This window comes from Pavona decussata, unplaced genomic scaffold (genome assembly GCF_977016875.1).
Source record: "Pavona decussata unplaced genomic scaffold, jaPavDecu1.1 SCAFFOLD_286, whole genome shotgun sequence".
Taxonomy (NCBI): Eukaryota; Metazoa; Cnidaria; class Anthozoa; order Scleractinia; family Agariciidae; genus Pavona; species Pavona decussata.
In genome coordinates, this window is record NW_028145687.1 from 1,395,001 (window position 1) to 1,421,286 (window position 26,286).

General features: G+C 40.7%; 2 protein-coding genes, 1 long non-coding RNA gene and 2 pseudogenes across 3 annotated transcripts in view; 3 read left to right on the plus strand and 2 right to left on the minus strand.

The window, feature by feature from the left end:
- The window catches only part of LOC146455094 (E3 ubiquitin-protein ligase TRIM45-like), a 2,481-nt gene extending 83 nt beyond the window's left edge, over positions 1–2,398 (plus strand). Inside the window, exon 1 of the mRNA XM_085094783.1 lies at positions 1–2,398. This exon is cut by the window's left edge and continues 83 nt beyond it. Within this exon, the coding sequence (XP_084950909.1) occupies positions 76–2,223 (2,148 nt within the window). The 5' untranslated portion in view covers positions 1–75 and the 3' untranslated portion in view covers positions 2,224–2,398.
- A 496-nt stretch (positions 2,399–2,894) lies between these two features.
- The window catches only part of LOC146455095 (uncharacterized), a 65,323-nt gene continuing 41,931 nt past the window's right edge, over positions 2,895–26,286 (minus strand). The window contains exon 2 of the long non-coding RNA XR_014859117.1: positions 2,895–3,379. This is a non-coding gene — a long non-coding RNA (uncharacterized LOC146455095). The remainder of the gene's footprint in view (positions 3,380–26,286) is intronic.
- LOC146455096 (beta-1,4-N-acetylgalactosaminyltransferase 3-like) lies at positions 4,090–7,096 on the minus strand. The gene is made up of 2 exons (XM_085094712.1): positions 6,576–7,096; positions 4,090–5,232 (listed from the first exon to the last, which is right to left on the minus strand). Exons 1-2 carry the CDS (start codon positions 6,978–6,980, stop codon positions 4,948–4,950), a joined length of 690 nt encoding a protein of 229 aa, XP_084950838.1. The 5' UTR covers positions 6,981–7,096; the 3' UTR covers positions 4,090–4,947.
- LOC146455097 (E3 ubiquitin-protein ligase TRIM45-like) lies at positions 10,435–13,203 on the plus strand (annotated as a pseudogene).
- On the plus strand, positions 22,101–24,801 carry LOC146455098 (E3 ubiquitin-protein ligase TRIM45-like; annotated as a pseudogene).

Genomic DNA, 26,286 nt, shown 5'->3' on the forward strand with positions numbered 1-26,286 from the left:
CTGGTTGAATGCAAATACATTCCGATTTCTCGGAATTATAAACAATAGTTGGGTGTGCTTGATTTCGCATTTGCGATGGAATCTCTCTTAAAAAACCTAAAAGAACACGTTTCATGTTCGATCTGTTTGGATACTTTTACCGAACCCAAGACAATAACATGTCTGCACACCTTCTGTTGCGAGTGTTTGAAGAGGCATGCTCTAACAACCCAGCAACATGGAAAATTTCGCTGTCCTGAGTGCCAAGCCCAAGTTGACGTCCCTGACAGCTTCGATAAATTGCCGACCGGTTTTCTACAGAATAGTTTGCTAGGTGTTCTCGCTGTACAGCAGAGTGGCGATGGAAGCGAGATTAATTGCGGCAACTGCAGAAAAAAGAGCGCTGAGACAAGCTTTTGTTTCGAATGCGGAAAATTCATGTGCCCTGACTGTGTAAACGCACATGAACTTATGAGAAATATCGCGTTTGAAGGACACAAAGTCAGACTAATAAAACACTTTCAAGCACAAGACTACGAGGCTCTTCTAAAGCGACAATCGTTCTGCTCACAGCAGTACCACGAGCGAGAGATAACGAGGTTTTTTTGCATCGACTGCCAGACTTGTGTGTGCCAGGTCTGTGTTGTGACAGATCACAAGAATCATACTGTTGATCCGCTTGACAAAGCAGCTGATGCCGAGAAAGCTAAAGTCATGGCGGCAGCCGAGTTGATCAAAGAAAACAGCAAGGTCTTTAGCGATATGATTGGTGAGTTTGAGCAAACAGCTGTTGATCTGGAAACTAACTCCATAGCTGCTAAACAGAAAGTTTCCCAAACGGCCGAACAAATGATCAACAAGATTCGAGAATGCGAGCGGGAGGCCATTGCCGCGATCGAGAACACGCGCGTATCGAGAAATGAGAAATTAAACGCCGCAAAGGCTCAAGTACAGTCGTTGGTCAAACAAATGAATCAAGCAGTCGAGTTTGCTAGCAACCTAGTTCAAAGAAGCTCAAGTTCAGATATCATGCAAAGCAAGGAAAACCTAGAGAAGCGGTTTGAAGATCTCAACAAGATCACGGCCCCAGCACTTCCGGTTAGGTCATTTGTGAAGTTTGTCTCGACAGCTGAACCAGAGAATTTGATCCTCGGTGTCACTGCAATAAGGGATTTCCAAGCTGGGGTAGAAACAGAGTTAGTCATCTCTCCAAAACTGATTAATGAAGATCAAGGAACATTTCACGTTGGAGTTCTCGTGGAACCCGCTGAACAAGTAGGAAGTATGACGACTATCCAAAGAGAAGATGGAAATTTCCTGGTGAAGTTTACTCCTAAAGTGCCAGGCACGTACAACATTAAATCGACTATAAACGGGGACAATCTTCACCAGAGTCCTGTAATTGTCCAGGTGAAGGAACGCCGGCTTGAAATTGTGGGCGAGTTGGATTTAAAAGGAGAAATTCTTCAAATGCCATACGGTATTGCTGTTAACAGTAAAGGGCTGATTGCTGTGAGCGACTCTCCTAGACACTGTGTCCTGATATTTGACAAAGAAGGAAAGTATCTGCGAAAATTTGGCTGCAAAGGAGAAAATGCTGGGCAGTTTAAACATCCAACTGGTGTAACATATCTTAATGACGACCATATTCTAGTGGCGGATCAGTTCAATCACCGCATTCAGCAATTTAATGTACACACGGGGAACTTTGTGAAAGCTTTTGGAAAGGAGGGATCAGGAGAGGGCGAGTTGTGCTGTCCAGAAGGCGTTTGTATGGACGGTGAAGGACGCGTTGCTGTAGCCGAGGGGGGCAACAACAGAATTCAGGTCTTTACAAAGGATGGTGAACCAGTGTTTACATTTGGAGATAGCGGCTCAGAAAAACTATCCTGGCCCGGTGGATGTATTTCCCATCAAAGCATGTTTATTGTTTGTGACAGAGAGAACAACTGTTTAAAAATCTTTGATCGTTCAGGGAAGTTTCTGCGCAAGACTGGAAAAAAAGGCAAAGGTGACGGACAGCTGGACTTAACCTGTGGTCTGTGCATTGAGAAATGTGGCGATCATCACAACATTCTTGTTTGTGATACTGACAATAATCGCATTGTTCAGTTTTCAGTGGAAGGTTCTTTCAGTGGAAAAACTGCTTCTGAGCTACAACATCCCTGTGGGATAGCTACAACATCAGATGGACGAATTTTAGTGACCGATTCTGGAGCGAGAAAAGTATATCTCTTAAAATAAACACTAGAACCGTAAACGAGAGCCTTATCGATACTTTAAATTAGGAGAACTTTATTCAAACTTGCACTTGTTTAGTGCGTGTTCAAAACCTAAAGACCCGGCGGGCTTTAGAAGTTTGTAGAAGCTCAGTATTTTGTTCCCAAGGTTTTTCACCCTGTGAACAAGGTTGTAAACGGTCTCCCCAAATGAAAGCTGCTGTCAAATATTCGAAGTTGCATGTAACAAGCGCCGTAGCGCTTTCCTAAGTAACTACGTTACTCAAAGTATATAAAATTAGACATGATTTTATTTGTCTTTATCTTACCGTTGACGATTTTTAAATGTCTGTCAATCTTTGAAAAATAAAAGTGTTAAAGCCAAACTATCACAAAAAATCGTCAAGATTCTTGAAGATCATGACAAACTCTAAATCAGATTTCTGATTGTAAACTGGAACTCCTCGAATGAATTATTACAATCCCAAAAATAGCCACTCGAAGGAGTGCATGTGGTTTCAGCTACCATAATGAAAAGTTATTGCCTGTGTTCGAGTTACCCTTAAAAAGGTCATGGTAAGAAAATGAAAGGGAATCTCTTCAAAGATCAATAAATTATATGTGAGTGTTACATTTACTGTAGGATTTTTGTCTGCTTTATTAACTCCCTTTTTTGCATTTATGAAAAAGTTGCAAATGTGATGAGAGGATTTATAGATATTTAGTTTAATTTGCTTTGCTGATAAAAATATAAAAACCAACGTAGAAAATATTTAGTTCCTTAGTTTCGAGTTCAATAAACTGTAAACATAACCTGTTGTATTCATTTAGGACCATTTAGGTGTAAACGGTTCCTATAAGATCATAACTGTAATTGAGAGTTGAAGTGTTATTGTAACCTGCGCTAGCCTTTTGATAACCTGTTATCCACCTGTGTAACTTATGAAAGTAATTAATGTTTCAGGATAAGCTTAGGTTTCATCCAATAGACTTTCAGAAATGATTGCTGTATTCTGTAATCAGACTCGTTGGAAAATGATGTAATTCGAATCGCTTCACTAGCTTAGGCTTAAATACAAGTGCGTTGTAAGATTTTTCTTGGTACATCCTTAGTTGCATCCTTGGCTACATCCTTGGTTATATCCTTGGTTATATCCTTGGTTATAGTTTTGGTATTAAACCTACGTTGGAGCCAAGTTCTGTGTGGTTTTACTGTCTCAAAGAAATTCGCTTGCCGTAAGAGATCTCGGTCCTTCCCGCAGCAGGCGAGTGTTTCCCAGGAGAAAGACCTTTACCCAAGTGATTTTAAAAGTTTCCCCGTCCGTCCGTGTTTCCATTTTGTGACGGCAAAATTAACCTGTTTTCACACAAAGCTGGGGTGTTACTTTGGTAGGTGTATGTTATAATGTTAGTGGGGTTGCAAATTTGTAGGGAGGTTATTTTCCAAGTGATAAAGGGGGATTTTATGGTATCTCTCTTACGATCACACAAGTTTTGTGTATAACTATACATGCGTTATTGACGAAACGTGAGCGAAGCTCAAGTCCTCCAGGTAGGTTTCAAACCATGATCTGTAGCAAAGTCAGCGACCAAAGGAATTCTAAACATGCGGTCCATTTTATAGCAGCTAATCAATGCTTCCGGCCTGTGCAACGATTGTAGAATTTTGCAGTAAAAAAGTAATGTATAAAATTGAGAGAAAAATATACTTCCCTGACCTTGAAATCAGCCTTGCTCTTTTTTTAGATTATTTGCTTTACAATTTTTTTGCTGATTAGATCCTTCACTACAGGATCTGGTACTTTTATTTTGTCACGGTGGTCCTTGCAAACACAGTTTACCACTGGTTTTTACTGATCCGAGTAAAGACTCGGTTGCTCCTCCACTGGCCTTAAACATATTTTATTTTTAAAATAAGCGTTTTTTTTTTTTACCTAAAAATCTGTTAAAAATCCCTAAAAGATTAATTAAATTACAAATGCTTATTGGTGAAAATTGTTAATTAAAAATCCCTCTAGTCCCCTACCGGGGTTCTTTGTAGCCGCCATGGCGAAAATCTGTCCCACGTATCTCGATTTGTTTTGAAGACTAACTTAACAATGAACAACATACAACAAATTACTATTCCACTATTATGTCAATTCACCAAATAAGGTCAAGAGAACGCGCAAAATATAGGACCGTAATTCACTGTCGTGTCCTGGTTTGACCGGTTTACAACAGAGCGCATACCATGGGACAAAGACATTTCACTGGCTTTCTGTGTTGTTTACGTCATTCGCACGCGCCTAAACTGATGGAAAGATACATAATGCCGGGTGTATTTCAACGCTCTTTCTAGAAAAGAAAAGCCAAAATAACAAAATATTTTTAAAGTGGAAAAATAAATCTCTTATTCGATGGTTTTACATGTAATACCCGTGGACATTTTGCTCATTGCTCGTATTTTTCGCCGCCCCTTCGGGGCTCGGAAAAATACTACGCAACTTGCAAAATATCCGTGCGTATTCTGATGTGTAAAACCCTCGAATAAGATAAATATATCCCCTTCTAAGTTAATATAGATAATCAAAATCCTTTTTACAAAACAAAATCTCCTGAAAAATCCCGATGGATGTCTTGGATCTTTAGGGATTGAACAACGAGACGAACAAGGAACTCAATAAAAGAGGCTCCGCTTGGTATACGAAACTGAGGACGGGGCGCGTAAGGCGTGCCGTTGGCATTCTTTAACAACCTCATGGCTAATTCACCATAGTCCATCCTTTGAATGATGATAGTGATACACATGCGTTGTGCGCATGCGTTCAATCTCCAGTCCCTTTCCAAACAACGAATCCATTAGTACCCAGTCCTCGCCTCCCCACGTGTTTTTATGAAAGGGAAATCCCCCTGCTCGGTCCCAGTCAGATTTGTACAATCCTATTAACCCGTAGCCGTACACCTGCCAAATCCCCTCCAAATTTGCCGGGTTTGCGCCACATTCCATCTGAACAATGATTGGTGTGTAGACCATACGGCCTTCAATACAGTGCTGCAACGTGAAATGGAACAAAGGTTAGGTTAAATCCGTGAGCCCCAAAATTAATCATCACACATTTTACACAGGATTTTAACCATATCCTGTACGTAGTGGGTGTTTTGTTGTTCACACCCTTACGGGAACGTGATTTGTATTGCAAAAGTTACCGATGTAATCTTGTTTCAAACTCCCTGATGAAGTCTGTAGTTATGACACGAACCCGGTCGGAGAATAAACCTTGAGTATAGACAAGATTTCGTTGCTGGGTTCTGCTCACTAGTACGTCCACACTAAAACGATAGAAAACGCTGATCATTTTCATCAAAAACGAACTCTAGACTGGAAACATTTCTTCTGGAAATGAGGCAAAGCACTAACATAGAAATGCCACAAACATTGTGGATCGACACGCGCAAATGACCGTTGTAACGCGGTTTACTTATAGCGTATCAACATATTTGAACGTTTTAGTGTGAGTGGGAAAAGCCTTCTAAAACGATAATGTGGACCAATGCTTTCCATGCGTTTTCGGCAAAACGAAAACGGGGGGTTTCGAAAACGTATCCGTGTCATGTCCACGGAGTAGAACTCATTCTGTTGCTGGGTCGTTTCATTTTAAAGAGGTCAGTGACGCAAATAGGAAGCTTTAACAAGGACGACGGCGACGGCAACGAGAACGCCACAAAACAATAGGGTTAATGAGCAAAAACAATCGCTTTGCACGTGCGTTATATGTTTTGGTACATTTCTTTGCTGTCCTCTGCAAAACGACAACGAGAAATGACTAAATTTAAGGTTCTGCGGAGAACGTGAGCACACGACGGTGAATTTTTCATTCTTCTTTCTTACTAGAGCGCCTTTGCGTATTAATTTAGTTTCCGCATAATTCGGCCACATTGTACAAGTTGAACAAATTAGAATAATCGCAAAGTAGAACAAGTAACGCGGACGTATATTTTCAAGGGACGTTTCAGTTGTCGCTGCCGTCGTCGTTGCTAAAGCTCCCTACTGTTGGCAAATGGGGGGGGGGGGGGGGGAATTAGGATTTATTGACTTGATATAGAGCGGTTTTCGATTGAGTGTCGAAAGTATTTCGCGTTTGCTTTACTGCGTTCTATGATTGGTTGGCAAAGTTCGCGCCATTTTCTCAACCAATGGGAAGCCAAACCAAAATCAACTGAGACTTGGTCGCGCGCGTTTTCCCGCGCTTGGCGCCGGTTACATGTATTTGCTTCGGATCCTGATTGGTTCATTGCACTGTTTACGTCTGTTGTGATTGGCCAGAGAAATTACTGTGGTTTTGGTTTTACGACACTCAATAGAATCACTCTATAGCAACTTGTAAGACAACTTACTTTTCTAATATTATTGATGAAAGGACTTGCGATATCCAGATGAAGATCCATCATGAATATGATACTTCGTGGGTCTTTCACCAGGTTTATGGCCTCGGTAAATGACCTCGTCCATGAATACGCACCACTTTGCCTCAGTAACATGTAGTTTGTTAAGGAACTCTGTTTTAAAACGTCTTCCAAGTTGATGTCAGGACTGTTGTAATCAAATATTATCACATGAAGATTGGGGTCGTTTGTTTCTGCGAAGATGCTTTCTGCGTTTTTTACAAAATGGTGAACCCATCGTCCCAGATTTTTAGCCATAGCTACGAGATAAACAGGGGCTGTTGCGTTCCACTGAAAGTCCTTTGGATAATAGAGTTGCTTTGTCCCTTTCGGCATGAACGCGTATTCATATAGCATGACGGACTTGTTGTTTGGTACATCGTGCACTTCCGCCTCAATAAGGTATCTATTTCCCCTGTTCTCGTCTGTCTTCCGTTCAACGTTTCTAACTTCCTTTAGTTCAAATTTTCAAAAGAGAAGGATGATAAGGAATTCGTTAAATAAAGACAAAAAAAAAATATCGCGAAAGCCGCTATTAAGCTCTCCTTGAAGAGGCTATGTCATGGGCATGTTTTCGAGTCAATCCCGCTAAAATGTGCGCAAACGTCTTTTGTCTCCTTTACTTCACGCGGTACAGGGGCGCCAAATGTTGTCTACTATGTCCCTGCATACTTTCATGGTCATATTTGCGTAAGCTAACATAGTATGAACTTTTCTTTATGCAATTGAAGCAGTTGCGAAAAGAAAGCCTGAAATAACAAAAACCCGGCTTGAACTCGTTCAAGTCCGAATTTTTTTCAGGCTTTCTTTTCGCAACCGCTTAAATTGCGTACTAACTGCGAGGATCTTTCTTCTATCTTTCACCTGCACTTCAAATATATTTTTCATATATTCATGTTTACAGTATGATTTGTTCGGATATTTGAGCTGAAAATTTTAGTCGCCAGTGTTTTAGGAAACGCAATCACTTATTTCCCGAATTTACGAGCACCTGTCGGCTTTACCCCGAATTTTTATCGAGAAATTTGCCCCTCCGAAACAAAAGGAATTGGTTTCCAGTGATACGAAGTTCTGAGCTGACATTTTGCCGGAGAAAATCAGAATTTTTAAGGTGTTTAAGGTCTTCAAGAAACTTACATTACAATGAGTGTACAGGATAAGTTTTGATAAATTCGTATTCATCCCTCAAAATTCTGAACCATCGATCTATCATAACTGTGCACAATTGCGAGGTCTACACGCACCCTAAAAAAAATTCCAAAGAATATCCAGATAGTAGATTATCTTTTCCGCCGGAAAAATGAGGAAGTATAAAGTTATACCTAGGACGTGAACGCAACCAAAAATGCTGTCGTGACCGCGATGTGACCCGTGACCGGAGAACGGCAACGCGCTTTCTTGTTTTCATGTCCCAAACTTCTATGTACTCACTTGGTGCGGGTCACCATTGAAACGTGGACTTCAACGTGACAACTCTAGCGTGTCGGCAGCACATGAATAGCCAACTTAAAACTGAGTGAAACATGCTTTAATAATTTTCATACTTACCCTGGGTTCACCTACTTGAGCGATTTAATACATTAATTCATCATTTTCATTTATTCACCAGACTTACATATTCCATCACATTATTTCCATTATTATTGTTGTTTTTGTTGTTGTTAAATTCATGTATGGTGACTATCTCTCTTGGCAGGTCTTGAATCAGGAATGGTTTCCTTGAATCTCAACTCAACTGCAGCTCCGCCTGCCATGAATCCTTTCAGTCCCAGTTTCCCTGCGCCCGCTGCACCACCTGCCACAACAGGAACATATCAAGTAGGGGCTCCATTAGCAGCACATGCTAGTAGCCCGCCATCAGTCCCATCATTCTCGCTCGAAGTCCAGGGAACCCCTGTTATAGGAGCCGGGATGCCCCAAACGTTAATACCTGTGTCTCCACCCAGCAACCCTCAATCATCGCCAGCATCAGTTGGAAATTCTGACGTCACAGTTACAGCAACAGCGTCGCCTCTTTTGACTGATATCACAGCAGGCGCAAGCCCAGCTCCCTTAATACCGTTGCCAAGCAACTCAACGGCGAGTGGAGACATTGCTGCTTCTTTTACTCCATCATCAGCACCGCCACCACAACCCATTGTAACATCTTAGAACAGCCTGAATTATAACTGATTACAAACTGATTGAATATATATTATTAAACAACCTAGTGCTGTATTTTAACACTAGGAACAACAAATCGAGTAACAATGACATGCAGGCGCGCAACACTGGAAGTTTCTTTGTTGCTGCATGCATTTTCTGGCCCAAAAGAGAACGCGGACTTCATTGTTGCCGATTGGCTTTGTTAAAAGTTTATTTACCAGGCAGTATTTTTGTAACATTCTACGTGAGTATGTGTTTGCTGAATTCCTGAAAAGAACCTTCATTGTATGCTCTTGTTTAAGTTTATTTCTTCTTCGGAGAAAGTTATGTTACAACACTTTAGTTGAAAAAGGTTTTTACAGGAAAATTACAAAAACTGTATAAACTGGGCTTGTGGCGTGGAGACGTCTGTATGGAATGGTGCAATGGTAGTAGATGAACTCACTCCAACTCCAAACGCGAAGAAACAACACCGAATGCGGCAACAGAGACTTGTAAAATTATGAAAAGACTGATCTGTCAATCAAAAAGAATTGTGAGGAGGGCAAAGGAAAGGAATAAACTGGTCGTAAAACGCAATGTTAGCAATTTAGTTGTGTTGCTTTGTCGCAGAAATAAAGTTATAAATTTAGCGATCATAAAAATACAAGTCGCCAGTTTTGTTGGATTTGTTCGTTATTTGTATGCCTCATATATACCGTATTTTACACGAAAAAGCGCCCGTCACTCCCCTCCCCCTCCCCTCATCCCGGCCGAATAAGCAGCTCCCGCGTAGAATGTGGCAATGATTCGAAGATCGTTGAAGTATTAATGTAAACTATAGTTTGTATTAACCCAACTACAAAAGAGACTGATGTTGACATTTTATTCGTTTTGGTTGGTTTTTGTTGCTGCTTTAGAAAAAGCGCAGACTTGTACGTTTTATTTTAAAAACGTTTTGGATGACTTTTAATATAGACTAGACGATTTTCATAAAATTTCAGTAAGGACGGTGCCTACTTTTGTTACTGCGCATACGTTCTGCGCATCTCGAGACAATCTCGTTCCCAGAGCCCCCGTGTCTTTTGGTCATCTCGAGATAGTTGGGTTTCCTATGGGTGGTGCCTACTAGTACAGGGATATTTTTGCGCGGTTTAAAACTATGCGGAGAAAGCAGAACTTAGCAAGTGCTCTTGGTATCCAAAAAGAAAATTAGGGGTAACCATGCATTTTGCAGAGATAATAAATCTTCAATTCAGTGGGAAAAAATGCCATACATTGCTTTGTATTTTACTGCTTTTTAGAATTATTGTTGCTTAATTATCTCTTTAAAAATGTGTGGTTACCCCCAATTTTCTTTTTGGATTCGAATAGGCCTTGCAAAGGTCTGCTTTTTCCGCATAGTCATAAAGTGCGCAAAAATTCTTTTCTATTAGTAGGCACCGTCCTTAACTTTGGTATAAAACAAGCATCTTCGTTTTCAGCACGTCAAATTACTTTAGAAAACTCCTGCTACCAACTTTTACTAAGAAATGCTCCTTGATTTATCTGAGAATGACTTTATCCAAATGTCTAGTAGTCTAATATGAACTCCTAGTAAAGTAAAAAAAATGATAAGGTTCGATCTGTGTCCCATTAACTTCTATTTCGATCTCGTTGTGTTCTTGACAAAATTCTTCGTGCTTTGAGCTCGATTCCCCCATCTTGCTTTTCGCGCTCGCACAAATTAGAAAAAGCCCGCGGAGAAGGCAGAGATCAATAAATCACGCAACCAGAACTTCTGTCATGCAACAAGGCACTCAACACAAAAAGCTGTTATGAGGTTGAATGCAAATACATTCCGATTTCTCGGAATTATAAACAATAGTTGGGTGTGCTTGATTTCGCATTTGCGATGGAATCTCTCTTAAAAAACCTAAAAGAACACGTTACATGTTCGATTTGTTGGGATACTTTCACTGAACCCAAGACAATAACATGTCTGCACACCTTCTGTTGCGAGTGTTTAAAGAGGCACGCTCTAACAACCGAGCAACATGGAAAATTTCGCTGTTCTGAGTGCCAAGCCCAAGTTGGCGTCCCTGACAGCTTCGATAAATGGTCATGAATTGCCGACAGGTTTTCTACAGAATAGTTTGCTAGGTGTTCTCGCTGTACAACGGAGTGGCGATGGAAGCGAGATTAACTGCGGCAACTGCAGGGAAAAGAGCGCTGAGACAAGCTTTTGCTTCGAATGCGGAAAATTCATGTGCCCTGACTGTGTAAACGCACATGAACTTCTAAGAAATGTCGCGTTTGTCAGACCAATAAAACACTTTCAAGCACAAGACTACGAGGCTCTTCTAAAGCGACAATCGTTCTGCTCACAGCAGTACCACGAGCGAGAGGTAACGAGGTTTTTTTGCATCGACTGCCAGACTTGTGTGTGCCAGGTTTGTGTTGTCACAGATCACAAGAATCATACTGTTGATCCGCTTGACAAAGCAGCTGATGCCGAGAAAGCTAAAGTCATGGCGGCAGCCGAGTTCATCAAAGAAAACAGCAAGGTCTGTAGTGACATGATTGGTGAGTTTGAGCAAACAGCTGTTGATCTGGAAACTAACTCCATAGCCGCTAAACAGAACGTTTCCCAAACCGCCGAACAAATGATCGACAAGATTAGAGAACGCGAGCGGGAGGCCATTGCCACGATCGAGAACACGCGCGTATCGAGAAATGAGAAATTAAACGCTGCTAAGGCACAAGTACAGTCGTTGGTCAAACAAATGAATCAAGCAGTCGAGTTTGCTAGCAACCTAGTTCAAAGAAGCTCAAGTTCAGATATCATGCAAAGCAAGAAAAACCTAGAGAAACGGTTTGAAGATCTTAACAAGATCACGGCCCCAGCACTTCCGGTTAGCTCATTTGTGAAGTTTGTCTCGACAGCTGAACCAGAGAAATTGAACCTCGGTGTCACTGCAATCAGCGAACCAATTGTAGAAGGACTAACTCAAGATTTCCAAGCTGGAGTAGAAACAGAGTTAGTCATCTCTCCAAAACTGATTAATGAAGATCAAAGAACATTTCACGTTGGAGTTCTCGTGGAACCCGCTGAACAAGTAGGAAGTATGACAACTATCCAAAGAGAAGATGGAAATTTCCTGGTGAAGTTTACTCCTAAAATGCCAGGCACGTACAACATTAAAGTGACTATAAACGGGGACAATCTTCATCAGAGTCCTGTCATTGTCCAGGTGAAGGAACGCCGGCTCGAAATTGTGGGCGAGTTGGATTTAAAAGGAGAAAATCTTGCAATGCCATATGGGATTGCTGTTAACAGTAAAGGGCTGATTGCTGTGAGCGACTTCTGAAGGAAAGTATCTGCGAAAATTTGGCTGCGAAGGAGAAAAAGCTGGGCAGTTTAAACAACCAACTGGTGTAACATATCTTAATGACGACCATATTCTAGTGGCGGATCAGTTCAATCACCGCATTCAGCAGTTTAATGTTCACACGGGGAACTTTGTGAAGCTTTTGGAAAGGAGGGATCAGGAGAAGGCGAGTTGTGTTCTCCATCAGGCGTTTGTATGGACGATGAAGGACGCGTTGCTGTAGCCGACTGGGGCAACAACAGAATTCAGGTCTTCACAAAGGATGGTGAACCAGTGTTTACATTTGGAGATAGCGGCTCAGAAAAACTATCCTGGCCCGCGGGATGTATTTTCCATCAAAGCATGTTCATTGTTTCTGACGGAGGGATCAACTGTTTAAAGATCTTTGATCATTCAGGGAAGTTTTTGTGCAAGATTGGAGAAAAAGGGAAAGGTGACGGACAGTTGAACAGTCCCTGGGGTCTGTGCGTTGAGAAATGTGGCGATCATCACAACTCTTGTTTGTGATCGTAGCAATAAACGAATTGTTCAGTCTTCAGTGGAAGGTTCTTTCAGTGGAAAAACTGTTACTGAGCTACAACTGAGTCCCCTTGGAATAGCTACAACATCAGATGGACGGATTGTAGTGACCGATTATAATGCGAGGAAAGTATATTTCTTAAAATAAACAATAGAACCGTAAAAGAGAACCTTATCGATGCTTTAAATTAGGAGAACTTTATTCAAACTTGCACTTGTTTAGTGCGTGTTCAAAACCTAAAGAGCCGGCGGGCTTTGCGGGAAGTTTGTAGAAGCTCAGTATTTTGTTCCCAAGGCTTTTTCCCTGAGAACAAGGTTTTAAACGGTGTCCCCAAATGAAAGCTGCTGTCAAATATCCGAAGTTACATGTAACAAGCGCCGCAGCGCTTTCCTAAGTAACTACGTTACTCAAAGTATACGAAATTAGGCATGATTTTATTTGTCCACTGTGGAACGATAAAATTAAATTTAAGCGTTAAGGGACCTGTGCGAATTAGAGAAAATCTTTATCTTATCAATTAAAAATTATTTGGAAATACCAATAAAGTTACACTGGTGGATTAAAAGCGTTCTGAAATTATTTACAATAAAAATGTTCCCGACGTTTCGGTCGCAATCACGGACCTTCTTCAGGGGAAGTGAGAGAAAAAGCTTCAATACTTTATCTTATCGTTTACCATTTTTAAATATCTGTCAATCTTTGAAAAATAAAAATGTTAAAGCCAAACAATCACAAAATATCGTTAAAATTCTGGAAGATCATGACAAACAGCGAGATGTCCGCAAGGCGAGAGTTGACTGTATTCCATATACAAATTGACAACCTCGTTCTCATGGCTTTTCCCTTGTAAAATTCTACAAAGGAAAAACTTTGGGTACGAAGTTGACAAATTGAGAAATGTCCTGTTCTATTTCAGTGATGGTAAATGATTCCCGGTTTTTTTCCATAAAAATGGAAAAACTCCGATTCTGGAATTGTTTGAAGGGATGAGGCCTCGAGTTTACTGAGCTTCGAGTATCCGAGTAAAGAGTCGTTGCTCCTCCACTGTCCTTAAACATATTTTATTCTTAAAATAAGTCTCTTTTTTTTTACCTAAAAATCTGTTAAAAATTAAAAATCCCTAAAATATTAATTAAATTAAAAATGCTCATCGGTGAAAATTGTTCTTTAAAATTCTAAAATCTCTCTAATCCTCCACCGGCGTTCTTTGTAGCCGCCATGGCGAAAATCTGTGCCACGTATCTCGATTTGTTTTGAAGACTAACTTAATAACCAACAACATACAACAAAGGGGATCTACAAACTTAAAATAGAAAATTTATGTATTAATATAAATCTGGCTTACTTCCTTATAGCTTCAGTAACATGTTTTTAGTGACACGCCAAGTGCATTCCTATGGCACTAGAAGTTTGGAGCTTTTTTATCTACCACAATGCAGGAGTAATATAAGAAAGTTCTCCATCAGTTTCCAAGGTCCTAATGTTTTAACTCTCCTAGTCTTGAAATTAAATTCGAAATACAACAAGTACCGCTTCCTTTTGTAGTTACCTGAAAGCATTCCTCTTATCATAAATATTCATTTATATATTTATTTATTTATTTATTTATTTATTTATTTACCTCTGTTTTCAATTTCATTTTCTCTTTTTTTAGCCTAACTATGACTAATATGACTATGTAATATATTTTAAGATTTACTGTAGCTCTGTCGTTGATTTTGGTCTCATGTGTATACTTTGTTTTAATTACTTAACTGAGGGAGCCCATTCCTTATAACTCTGGTGGCTTCCCTTAGGCTTCCCCATTAGTGTTTAAATTATTAGTTTTTTTTTTGTATTTGTACAACTTATGGCAAAAACAGTTAATTAAACTAAACTAAACTAAACTAAACTAAACTATTATTCCACTATTATGTCATTTCACCCAATAAGGTCAAGAGAACGCGCAAAATATAGGACCGTAATTCACTGTAGTGTCCTGGTTTGACCGGTTTACAACACACTGGCAAATACGGACAAACACATTCCACTGGCTTTCTGTGTTGTTTATGTCATTCGCGCGCGCCGAAACTGATGGACAGATACATAATGCCGGGTGTATTTCAACAACCTTTCCAGAAAAGAAAAGCCAAAATAACAAAATCTTTTTATAGTGGAGTAATAAATCTCTTATTTGATGGTTTTACATATAATACCGGCGGACATGCTGCTCATTGTCATTACTCGCATTTTTCGTCGCCCCTTCGGTGCTCGGAAAAATACTACGCAACACGCAAAATATCCGTGCGTATTCTGATGTGTAAAACCATCGAATAAGATAAATATATCCCCTTCTAAGTTAATATAGATAATCAAACTCCTTTTACAAAACAAACTCCCCTCCAAATTTGTCGGGTTTGCGCCACATTCCATCTGAACAATGATTGGCGTGTAGACCATACGGCCTTCAATACAGTGCTGCAACGTGAAATGGAACAAAGGTTAGGTTAAATCCGCGAGCCCCCAAATTAATCATTATTCATTCTACGCAGGATTTTAATCATATCCTGTACGTATTTCTTGTGGGTGTTTTGTTGTTCACACCCTTACGGGAACGTGATTTGTATTGCAAAAGTTACCCATGTGATCTTGTTTCAAACTCCCTGATGAAGTCTGTAGTTATGAGACGAAACCGGCCGGAGAACAAACCTTGAGTATAGATAAGATTTCGTTGCTGGGTTCTGCTCACTAGTACCTTGTTAAAAAATTGTTAAAAAAATCATCCGTGTCCACACTAAAACGATAAAAAACGCTGATCATTTTCATCAAAAACGAACTGTAGAGTGGAGACATTTTTTTCTGGAAATGTGGCAAAGCACTAACATAGAAATACCACAAAAATTGTGGATCGACATGCACAAAAGACCGTTGTAACGCGGTTTACTCGTAGCGTATCAACATATTTGAAGGTTTTAGTGTGAACGGGAAAAGCCTGCGAAAACGATAATGTGGACCAATGCTTTCCATGCGTTATCGGTAAAACAAAAACGAGGGGTTTCGAAAACGTATCCGTGTCATGTCCACGGAGCCGAACTCATTCTGTTGCTGGGTCGTTCCATTTTAAAGAGGTCAGTGACGCTACTAGGGAGATATATCTTATCCGATGGTTTTCATATAATACGCGCGGATATTTTGCGAGTTGCGTAGTATTTTTCCGAGCCCCGAAGGGGCGAGGAAAAATACGAGCAATGAGCAAAATGTCCGCGAGTATTATGTGTAAAACCATCGAATAAGAGATTTATTGTTCCACTACAAAAAGATTTTGTTATTTTGGCTTCTCTGTTTTGGTAACAGCTTTGAAATACACCCGGCATTAACTGTCCATCGGTATATGGCGCGTACGAATGAAGTAAACAACACAGAAAGCCACTTAAATGTCTTTAATTTGATTGTATAAATTGAAAAGATAAATGACAAGATATTGGCATGCTAAAAACTTGTTTTTGAGCTTGCATCGTTTCAAAAACTATTCTTCGTCCAGTCCGGCCATTGTTGTTCCTTTTTTCTTCCTTTTCTGTCTGTATTTGCTCTGTTGTAAACCGGTCAAACCGGGACACTACAGAGTATTATGGTCTCATATTTTGCCCGTTCTCTTGACCTTATTACTTGGGCTTCCCAAAGGGAGACCAAGTTGAAAATTGCCCTTCGTTTTTTTTTTTTTTTGTTGGTTTTTTTTTACGCGGGATGCCCTGAGGGGACATACCGTGTCTTAAAACGGGTCGATTTCTTTTTACGCGGGATGCCCCGAGGGGGCATACCGTGTCTTAAAACGGGTCGATTTCTTTTTACGCGGGATGCCCTGAGGGGGCATACCGTGTCTAAAAACGGGACGATTTCTTTTTCTTCGTCGTAGCTTCAAATCGGTACATTAATTTATTCATTAAACTCACCCCTCTCCTACTCGGGGTGTATTGTTCTGATTGTCTTCAACAGAAGCAGGCCAATCAAAATCCATTCTTGTCGCTTACATCGCGAGGGAGGGGACCCACTCACCCCTACCTGTGTGACGTCAACGCATCATTTGATCTATTTATTAAAAACGGATTAAATTTGGCACCATATTGTTTATAACATGTTCTGGACTCAAGTGTGCCGTTTTCAAACGGAAATTTCACCATTTTGAAGCAGCAAATCAAAAGAATAACTTCTAAGAAGCACTCGACATTTAAAACGGTAGAAATTGGTGAGTTCATGGCGAAGGAATCGTGCTTTGTTTGACAGTCCTTGACAACGACGCGAGACTAAAAAGAGGTCATTGAGAAGCTTACGTTATCGTAATGGAATTCCACGCATTTCCGGTGAAAGTCTGAGTCGCGTAACGCAAGGAAAACAACGTAACGCGATCGTCGTGACTCAAACTATTCCATTAGCAAGGATAGATTTATCAATCGGCGAAGCATACAGTTGGAATAAATGAATCAGCCCCAGCATCACGCGTAATGCCAGTGTAGCAGGCATCTTGTTTTTTTTTTTTCTTCGTAGTAGCTACAAATCGGTACATTAATTTATTCATTAAACTCTCCCCTCTCCTACTCGGGATGTATTGTTCTGATTGTCTTCAACAAAGGCAGGCCAATCAAAATCCATTCTTGTCGCTTATATCGTGAGGGAGGGGACCCACTCACCCCTACCTGTGTGACGTCAATGCATCATTTGATATATTTATTAATGACGGATTAAATAGTCGCGCCATATTGTTTTAACATGTTCTGGACTCAAGTGTGCCGTTTTCAAACGGAAATTTCACCATTTTGAAGCGGTAAATCGAAAGAATAACTTCTAAGAAGCACCCGACACGTAAAACGGTGGAAATTGGTGAGTTCCTGGCGAAGGAATCGTGCTTTCTTTGACAGTCTTAGACCACGACGCGAGACTGAAAAGAGGTCATTGAGAAGCTTACGTTATCGTAATGGAATTTCACAAATTTTCCGTAGCCTCCCACGCAGACGTTCTTGGGGGTTCGTCACGCGTTCCTGCCCTAAGAACGTCTGCGTGGGAGGCTAAAATTTCCGGTGATACTCTGAGCTGAGTCGCGTAACACAAAGGAAACAACGTAACGCGATCGTCGTGACTTAAACTATTCCACTAGCAAGGATAGTCTTATCAATCGGCAAAGCATACAGTTGGAATAAATGAATCAGCCCCAGCATCACGCGTAATGCCAGTGTAGCAGGCATCTTGTTTTTTTTTCTTCCTCGTAGCTACAAATCGGTACATTAATTTATTCATTAAACTCACCCCTCTCCTACTCGGGGTGTATTGTTCTGATTGTCTTCAACAGAAGCAGGCCAATCAAAATCCATTCTTGTCGCTTACATCGCGAGGGAGGGGACCCACTCGCCCCTACCTGTGTGACGTCAACGCATCATTTGATCTATTTATTAAAAACAGATTAAATTTGTGGCTCCATATTGTTAACATGTTCTGGACTCAAGTGTGAGTTTTCAAACGGAAATTTCACCATTTTGAAGCGGCAAATCGAAAGAATATCTCCTAAGAAGCACCCGACATTTAAAACGGTGGAAATTGGTAAATTCCTGGCGAAGAAATCGTGCTTTGTTTGACAGTCTTAGACCACGACGCGAGACTGAAAAGAGGTCATTGAGAAGCTTACGTTATCGCAATGGAATTCCCGCAATTTCCCTTGAAACCCTTAGTAGCGTAACACAAGGGAAACAACGTAACGCGATCGTCATGACTCAAACTATTCCATTAGCAAGGATAGTTTTATCAATCGGCGAAGCATGCAGTTGGAATAAATGAATCAGCCCTAGCATCACGCGTAATGCCAGTATAGCAGGCACCTTGTTTTTTGTTTTGTTTTCCTCATTCAGTCACAAATCGCCGTCTGGGCCTTAAAACGCATGCGCAGGTGATCTTGTCGCTGCATGGGTTTGCATGGGTCGGCCATTTTTTAGTCGACGATTTTCGCGTTTTCCGAAGGAAAACACAACTTTTCGAAATGGTACATCGAAAGAAGAACTACTTAGGAATACTCAACAGTTTCGATAGCGGAAATCCGAGAAATAACGGCGAAGAAACTGCGCTTCGAGTACAAATTGTTGTTTTATCCAGGCGACGAGTTAGCGGAGCGCGGACATCTCAAATCCTTAATATTCAGGCCACGGACTTTCTACAAAATTTTTTAGTACGTTCTGGGAATTCAACGGCTGAAAAATTACAGGCTTGATCATGAATTTGTACTGAAATACTATTCTAATTTACCGATTCTTTATATTTTGAACAGTTTAAGCGAAAATTTGAAAAACGTGCCACGCTCGGGTTGATAAATTCGCTTCGAAATGGACTGATAGTTCCTTCAAATCGCTTTCGCGTCTCTCGTCTCGCATTTAGAATTATAAGCGTTTCTTTCTTGGGCGTAAACAAAGACTTTTCTGAATAAATCTTTCCTTTAGGAAAGCATTGTCTGTTTTTCTCTCTATTTTAATTGCCAAAACGTGACAACTACATAATCTTGCGTAAACAAACGCATGCACAGGAGACGGATCAAATTTCACGTATGTGACGCGAGGACAAATTTCATCGATTAATGGGTTAAAGATACTGACATACAGAAATTTCCACGAAACACCAATCAGAATTCCCTTATTTCAAAAAACAAAAACTTTTGCGAGGGGGGGATGAAACCAACACAAGATATCCCTGCCCACTTTGCTAAATCCTGTTGGCCAGATAGATGCACACATAGGTTGAAAGCTCGGATTTTACTGTCAGAACCTTTATTAGATTCTAAAATTTATCACTTAATCGGTCAGTGTAAAACGCAGACTACAGACCGGGCGTAAAAAACGGACAGAGGGTACAATTTAGACCAGGAATATACATTGCTTACAATATACTTGCTTGCACTATGTTGTAAAACAATCGGCAAATGACAACTGAGATTTTATCATGTCAACTTTCTGGCGTTTACAGCTGGATATGCCAGGAAAGAAGCCCAAGTTCACGCACATATGCGTCTTGTTTGGTGAAATGACATAACGGTGGAATAATAAATCATTTTCATTTATTCACCAGGCTTAAAATATTCCATTTCATTATTTCCATTAATATTATTGTTGTTGTTGTTGTTTAATTCATGTATGGTGACCTCTCCATTGGCAGGTCTTGAATCAGGAATGGTTTCCTTGAATCTCAACTCAACTGGAGCTCCGCCTGCCATGAATCCGTTCAGTCCCAGTTTCTTTGCGCCCGCTGCACCACCTGCCACAACAGGAACATATCAAGTAGGGGCTCCATCCATAGTAACGCGCCATCAGTTCCATCATTCTCGCCCCAAGTCCAGGGAAACCCTGTTATAGGAGCCGGGATGCCCCAACCGTTAGCACCTGTGTCTCCACCCAGCAACCCTCAATCATCGCCAGCATCAGTTGGAAATTCTGACGTCACGGTAACAGCAACAGCGTCGCCTCTTTTGACTGATATCACTGCAGGCGCAAGCCCAGCTCCCTTAATACCGTTGCCAAGCAACTCAACGGCGAGTGGAGACATTGCTGCTGCTTTTACACCGTCACCAGCACCGCCACCACAACCCATTGTAACATCTTAGAAAAGCCCGAATTTTAACTGATTATAAACTGATTGAATATATATTATTAAACAACCCAGTGCTGTATTGTAACACTAGGAACAACAAATCGAGTAACAATGACATGCAGGTTCGCAACACTGGAAGTTTCTTTGTTGCTGCATGCATTTTCTGGCCCAAAAGAGAACGCGGACTTCATTGTTGTCGATTGGCTTTGTTAAAAGTTTATTTACTGGGTAGTATTTTTGTAACATTCTACGTGAGTATGTGTTTGCTGAATTCCTGAAAAGAACCTTCATTGTATGCTCTTGTTCAAGTTTATTTCTTCTTCGGAGAAAGTTATGTTACAACACTTTAGTTGAAAAAGGTTTTTACAGGAAAATTACAAAAACTGTATAAACTGGGCTTGTGGCGTGGAGACGTCTGTATGGAATGGTGCAATGGTAGTAGATGAACTCACTCCAACTCCAAACGCGAAGAAACAACACCGAATGCGGCAACAGAGACTTGTAAATTTATGAAAAGACTGATCTGTCAATCAAAAAGAATTGTGAGGAGGGCAAAACAAAGGAATAAACTGGTCGTAAAACGCAATGTTAGCAATTTAGTTGTGTTGCTTTGTCGCAGAAATAAAGTTACAAATTTAGCGATCATAAAAAAACAAGTCGCCAGTTTTGTTGAATTTGTTCGTCATTTGTTTGCCTTATGTATACCGTATTTTACACGAAAAAGCCCCCCCCCCCCCCCCCCCGCCCTCCACTCATCCCGGCCGAATAAGCAGCTCCCGCGTAGAATGTGGCAATGATTCGAAGATCGTTGAAGTATTAATGTAAACTATAGTTTGTATTAACCCAACTACAAAAGAGACTGATGTTGACATTTTATTCGTTTTGGTTGGTTTTTGTTACTGCTTTAGAAAAAGCGCAGACTTGTACTTTTTACTTTAAAAACGTTTTGGATGACTTTTAATATAGACTAGACGATTTTCATAAAATTTCAGTAAGGACGGTGCCTACTTTTGTTACTGCGCATACGTTCTGCGCATCTCGAGACAATCTCGTTCCCAGAGCCCACGTGTCTTTTGGTCATCTCGAGATAGTTGGGTTTCCTATGGGTGGTGCCTACTAGTACAGGGATATTTTTGCGCGGTTTAAAACTATGCGGAGAAAGCAGAACTTAGCAAGTGCTCTTGGTATCCAAAAAGAAAATTAGGGGTAACCATGCATTTTGCAGTGATAATAAAGCTTCAATTCAGTGGGAAAAAATGCCATACATTGCTTTGTATTTTACTGCTTTTTAGAATTATTGTTGCTTAATTATCTCTTTAAAAATGTGTGGTTACCCCCAATTTTCTTTTTGGATTCGAATAGGCCTTGCAAAGGTCTGCTTTTTCCGCATAGTCATAAACTGCGCAAAAATTCTTTTCTATTAGTAGGCACCGTCCTTAACTTTGGTATAAAACAAGCATCTTCGTTTTCAGCACGTCAAATTACTTTAGAAAACTCGTGTTACCAACTTTTACTAAGAAATGCTCCTTGATTTATCTGAGAATGACTTTATCCAAATGTCTACTAGTCTAATATGAACTCCTAGTAAAGTAAAAAAATGATAAGGTTCGATCTGTGTCCCATTAACTTCTATTTCGATCTCGTTGAGTTCTTGACAAAATTCTTCGTGCTTTGAGCTCGATTCCCCCATCTTGCTTTTCGCGCTCGCACAAATTAGAAAAAGCCCGCGGAGAAAGCAGATATCAATAAATCACGCAACCAGAACTTCTGTCATGCAACAAGGCACTCAACACAAAAAGCTGTTATGAGGTTGAATGCAAATACATTCCGATTTCTCGGAATTATAAACAATAGTTGGGTGTGCTTGATTTCGCATTTGCGATGGAATCTCTCTTAAAAAAGCTAAAGGAATACGTTACATGTTCGATTTGTTGGGATACTTTCACTGAACCCAAGACAATAACATGTCTGCACACCTTCTGTTGCGAGTGTTTAAAGAGGCACGCTCTAACAACCCAGCAACATGGAAAATTTCGCTGTTCTGAGTGCCAAGCCCAAGTTGACGTCCCTGAAAGCTTCGATAAATTGCCGACAGGTTTTCTACAGAATAGTTTGCTAGGTGTTCTCGCTGTACAGAAGAGTGGCGATGGAAGCGAGATTAATTGCGGCAACTGCAGGAAAAAGAGCGCTGAGACAAGCTTTTGCTTCGAATGCGGAAAATTCATGTGCCCTGACTGTGTAAACGCACATGAACTTCTAAGAAATGTCGCGTTTGAAGGACACAAAGTCAGACCAATAAAACACTTTCAAGCACAAGACTACGAGGCTCTTCTAAAGCGACAATCGTTCTGCTCACAGCAGTACCACGAGCGAGAGGTAACGAGGTTTTTTTGCATCGACTGCCAGACTTGTGTGTGCCAGGTTTGTGTTGTCACAGATCACAAGAATCATACTGTTGATCCGCTTGACAAAGCAGCTGATGCCGAGAAAGCTAAAGTCATGGCGGCAGCCGAGTTGATCAAAGAAAACAGCAAGGTCTGTAGTGACATGATTGGTGAGTTTGAGCAAACAGCTGTTGATCTGGAAACTAACTCCATAGCGGCTAAACAGAAAGTTTCCCAAACCGCCGAACAAATGATCGACAAGATTAGAGAACGCGAGCGGGAGGCCATTACCACGATCGAGAACACGCGCGTGTCGAGAAATGAGAAATTAAACGCCGCTAAGGCACAAGTACAGTCGTTGGTCAAACAAATGAATCAAGCAGTCGAGTTTGCTAGCAACCTAGTTCAAATAAGCTCAAGTTCAGATATCATGCAAAGCAAGGAAAACCTAGAGAAGCGGTTTGAAGATCTTAACAAGATCACGGCCCCAGCACTTCCGGTTAGCTCATTTGTGAAGTTTGTCTCGACAGCTGAACCAGAGAGATTGAACCTCGGTGTCACTGCAATCAGCGAACCAATTGTAGAAGGACTAACTCAAGATTTCCAAGCTGGAGTAGAAACAGAGTTAGTCATCTCTCCAAAACTGGTTCATGAAGATCAAAGAACATTTCACGTTGGAGTTCTCGTGGAACCCGCTGAACAAGTAGGAAGTATGACAACTATCCAAAGAGAAGATGGAAATTTCCTTGTGAAGTTTACTCCTAAAGTGCCAGGCACTTACAACATTAAAGTGGCTATAAACGGGGCGAATCTTTATCAGAGTCCTGTCATTGCCCAGGTGAAGGAACGCCGGCTTGAAATTGTGGGCGAGTTGGATTTAAAAGGAGAAAATCTTGCAATGCCATATAGGATTGCTGTTAACAGTAAAGGGCTGATTGCTGTGAGCGACTTCTTAATAAGCTGTGTCCTGATATTTGACAAAGAAGGAAAGTATCTGCGACAATTTGGCTGCGAAGGAGAAAAAGCTGGGCAGTTTAAACAACCAACTGGTGTAACATATCTTAATGACGACCATATTTTAGTGGCGGATCAGTTCAATCGCCGCATTCAGCAGTTTAATGTACACACGGGGAACTTTGTGAAAGCTTTTGGAAAGGAGGGATCAGGAGAGGGCGAGTTGTGCTTTCCAGAAGGCGTCCGATGGACGGTGAAGGACGCGTTGCTGTAGCCGACTTCGGCAACAACAGAATTCAGGTCTTCACAGAGGATGGTGAACCAGTGTTTACATTTGGAGATAGCGGCTCAGAAAAACTAAGCTCACCCGCTGGATGTATTTTCCATCAAAGCATGTTCATTGTTTCTGACAGAGGGAACAACTGTTTAAAGATCTTTGATCGTTCAGGGAAGTTTCTGCGCAAGATTGGAGAAAAAGGGAAGGGTGACGGACAGTTGAACAGTCCCTGGGGTCTGGGCATTGAGAAATGTGGCGATCATCACAACATTCTTGTTTGTGATCGTAAGAATAATCGAATTGTTCAGTTTTCAGTGGAAGGTTCTTTCAGTGGAAAAACTGATACTGAGCTACAAGGTCTCCGTGGGATAGCTGCAACATCAGATGGACGGAGTTTAGTGACCGATTCTAAAAAAGTATATTTCTTAAAATAAACACTAGAACCGTAAAAGAAAACCTTATCGATGCTTTAAATTAAGAGAACTTTATTCAAACTTGCACTTGTTTAATGCGTGTTCAAAACCTTAAGACCCGGCGGGCTTTGGAAGTTTGTAGAAACTCAGTATTTGGACTACACGACTTTCATAAAATTTGTAAGTTATGATGCATTTCTTAGTAAAAGTTGGTTACAGGTATTTCCTAGGTAATTTTGACGTGCTGAAAACGAAAATGCCTGTTAGCAAAGTTTTTTTTTTTGCGCTCTTCAGTCTAAAAATGACGTCACAAAAATGACAGAAAATGACGTCATCACAACGTTTAATTTACATTAGAATATAGATACTAAGCAGTGAGTACAATATTTGCACCTTTAAATTCTAAATAAAGTAAATGGTCTTGGTCAATGAAATTAACAAAACAAAACAAATAAATGGTCTCGGTCAATAAAGTTAACCTCATCCTAGAGCGGATAGTGCCCCGTCGATCACTTACTTACTTTAAATAATGGACAAACGGATCCCAAAGGTTTAGTTTTCACACCTCAACCTGATGACTTTGTTGTAAACAAAGTTCCACACATCATGTTCTACAGTGAAATACGTCATTTAGTACATTAGGTTTCAGTATTTTTACAGGAATTTGCGTTGACATTGTTTGATTTGCACGCACAAACGGTGGAACATGAGCAAGAAATGATTTCTTAATAGGTTTTCGGAATCGGATCTTGTGTGATCAGGAACGGTTGCGGTACGGTGGTCAGCGATTTTCTTCCATCCCAATGTCTCAGCAGCTCTGAACAGTGAGCTTGTTTCCAGACACTTCCCCCTGAAATTTCCTGGTAGGGAATACGCTTCACGTGTAGTGATATTAAAGGCATCGCTTGTCAATGGCAGTGCCCATGGTTTTCGTTTCTTCGAAAACAAAATAACTCGGGCCTCGTCGACCAATCCTATGTGATCTATTTTAAAAACAAATTTCTCGACTTCTTTCATCTTTCCCTCTCTATGCTCTCCTTTCTCTTATTAAGGAGAGAAGCTTGCGGTGGTGTAGAAATACTTTCCATGCTGATCTTTTTTAATAGTTGAATATGAAAGATGTTGTGTCGCAACCCTTTAAGGCATGAAAAGGCAGAAGAGCGGATACAGAACTAGCTGGAAGACTTTCGTAGATAGGCCTGATGATGAAAAACTTTCGCTTAATTTGTGGCTGTTCCAGACATGCCAGAAGAAGGGATGTGTGGAACATGTGCGACAAGAAGCAACAGAACATCCGTATCTCTTACCGATACAACTATGTTGTCATGGCTGTTGTTGAAGTAATGAAGTGTCAGACGTGTATCTGCTTCGTCTTGGGTTGCCTTTAGAGCTGACAGGTTGATAGCCTTTTTGGATGACTGCACTTCCCTTTCATCTACAAATTCTCCAAATACTTTGTCTGGGGTACGTTTTCAAATTTACACTTTTATATTTCATAAGTACGTAAATTATGATCATCTGGGCGAGTGTAGTCCTGAGAAGGACTGTTTGAGATGACTTTGACAGACGTTTCGACAACCTGAGCGGAAGTTACCTTCAGAGTCAAGTGAATTGTTGAACGTCAGTAGGTGGTATATATGTCTCTGGTTGTTAACCTGATTGGTCAACGAAGTCGAGATGTTATTGGTCGTTTGCTGTGAAGACTGTAAAAACTACCTGCATCATAGAAACGACTTATTGACAACATCAACGAAACAGACTATAGACATTTTACTAAAAATAGACCTACGGATTTTTGACTGACAAAAGAGGGATCAAAACGCACAAATTACTCTTTACAGTCTTCACAGCCAATAACATCACGGCTTACTGACAAACGACCAATAACATTTCGACTTCGTTGACCAATCAGGTTAACAACCAGAGACATATATAAAACCTACTGACGTTCCAAATTTTTACTGGACTCTGAAGATGACTTCTGCTCAGGTTGTCGAAACGTCAGTCAAAGTCACCTCAAACAG

Excerpts from the sequence above, each read along its gene's own strand:
- LOC146455096 (XM_085094712.1), bottom strand. The coding sequence starts at position 6,980 with ATGCTATATGAATACGCGTTCATGCCGAAAGGGACAAAGCAACTCTAT. Across the intron at positions 5,233-6,575 it reads TCATCAATAATATTAGAAAA|CACTGTATTGAAGGCCGTAT; the intron begins GTAAGTTGTCTT and ends TTCACGTTGCAG.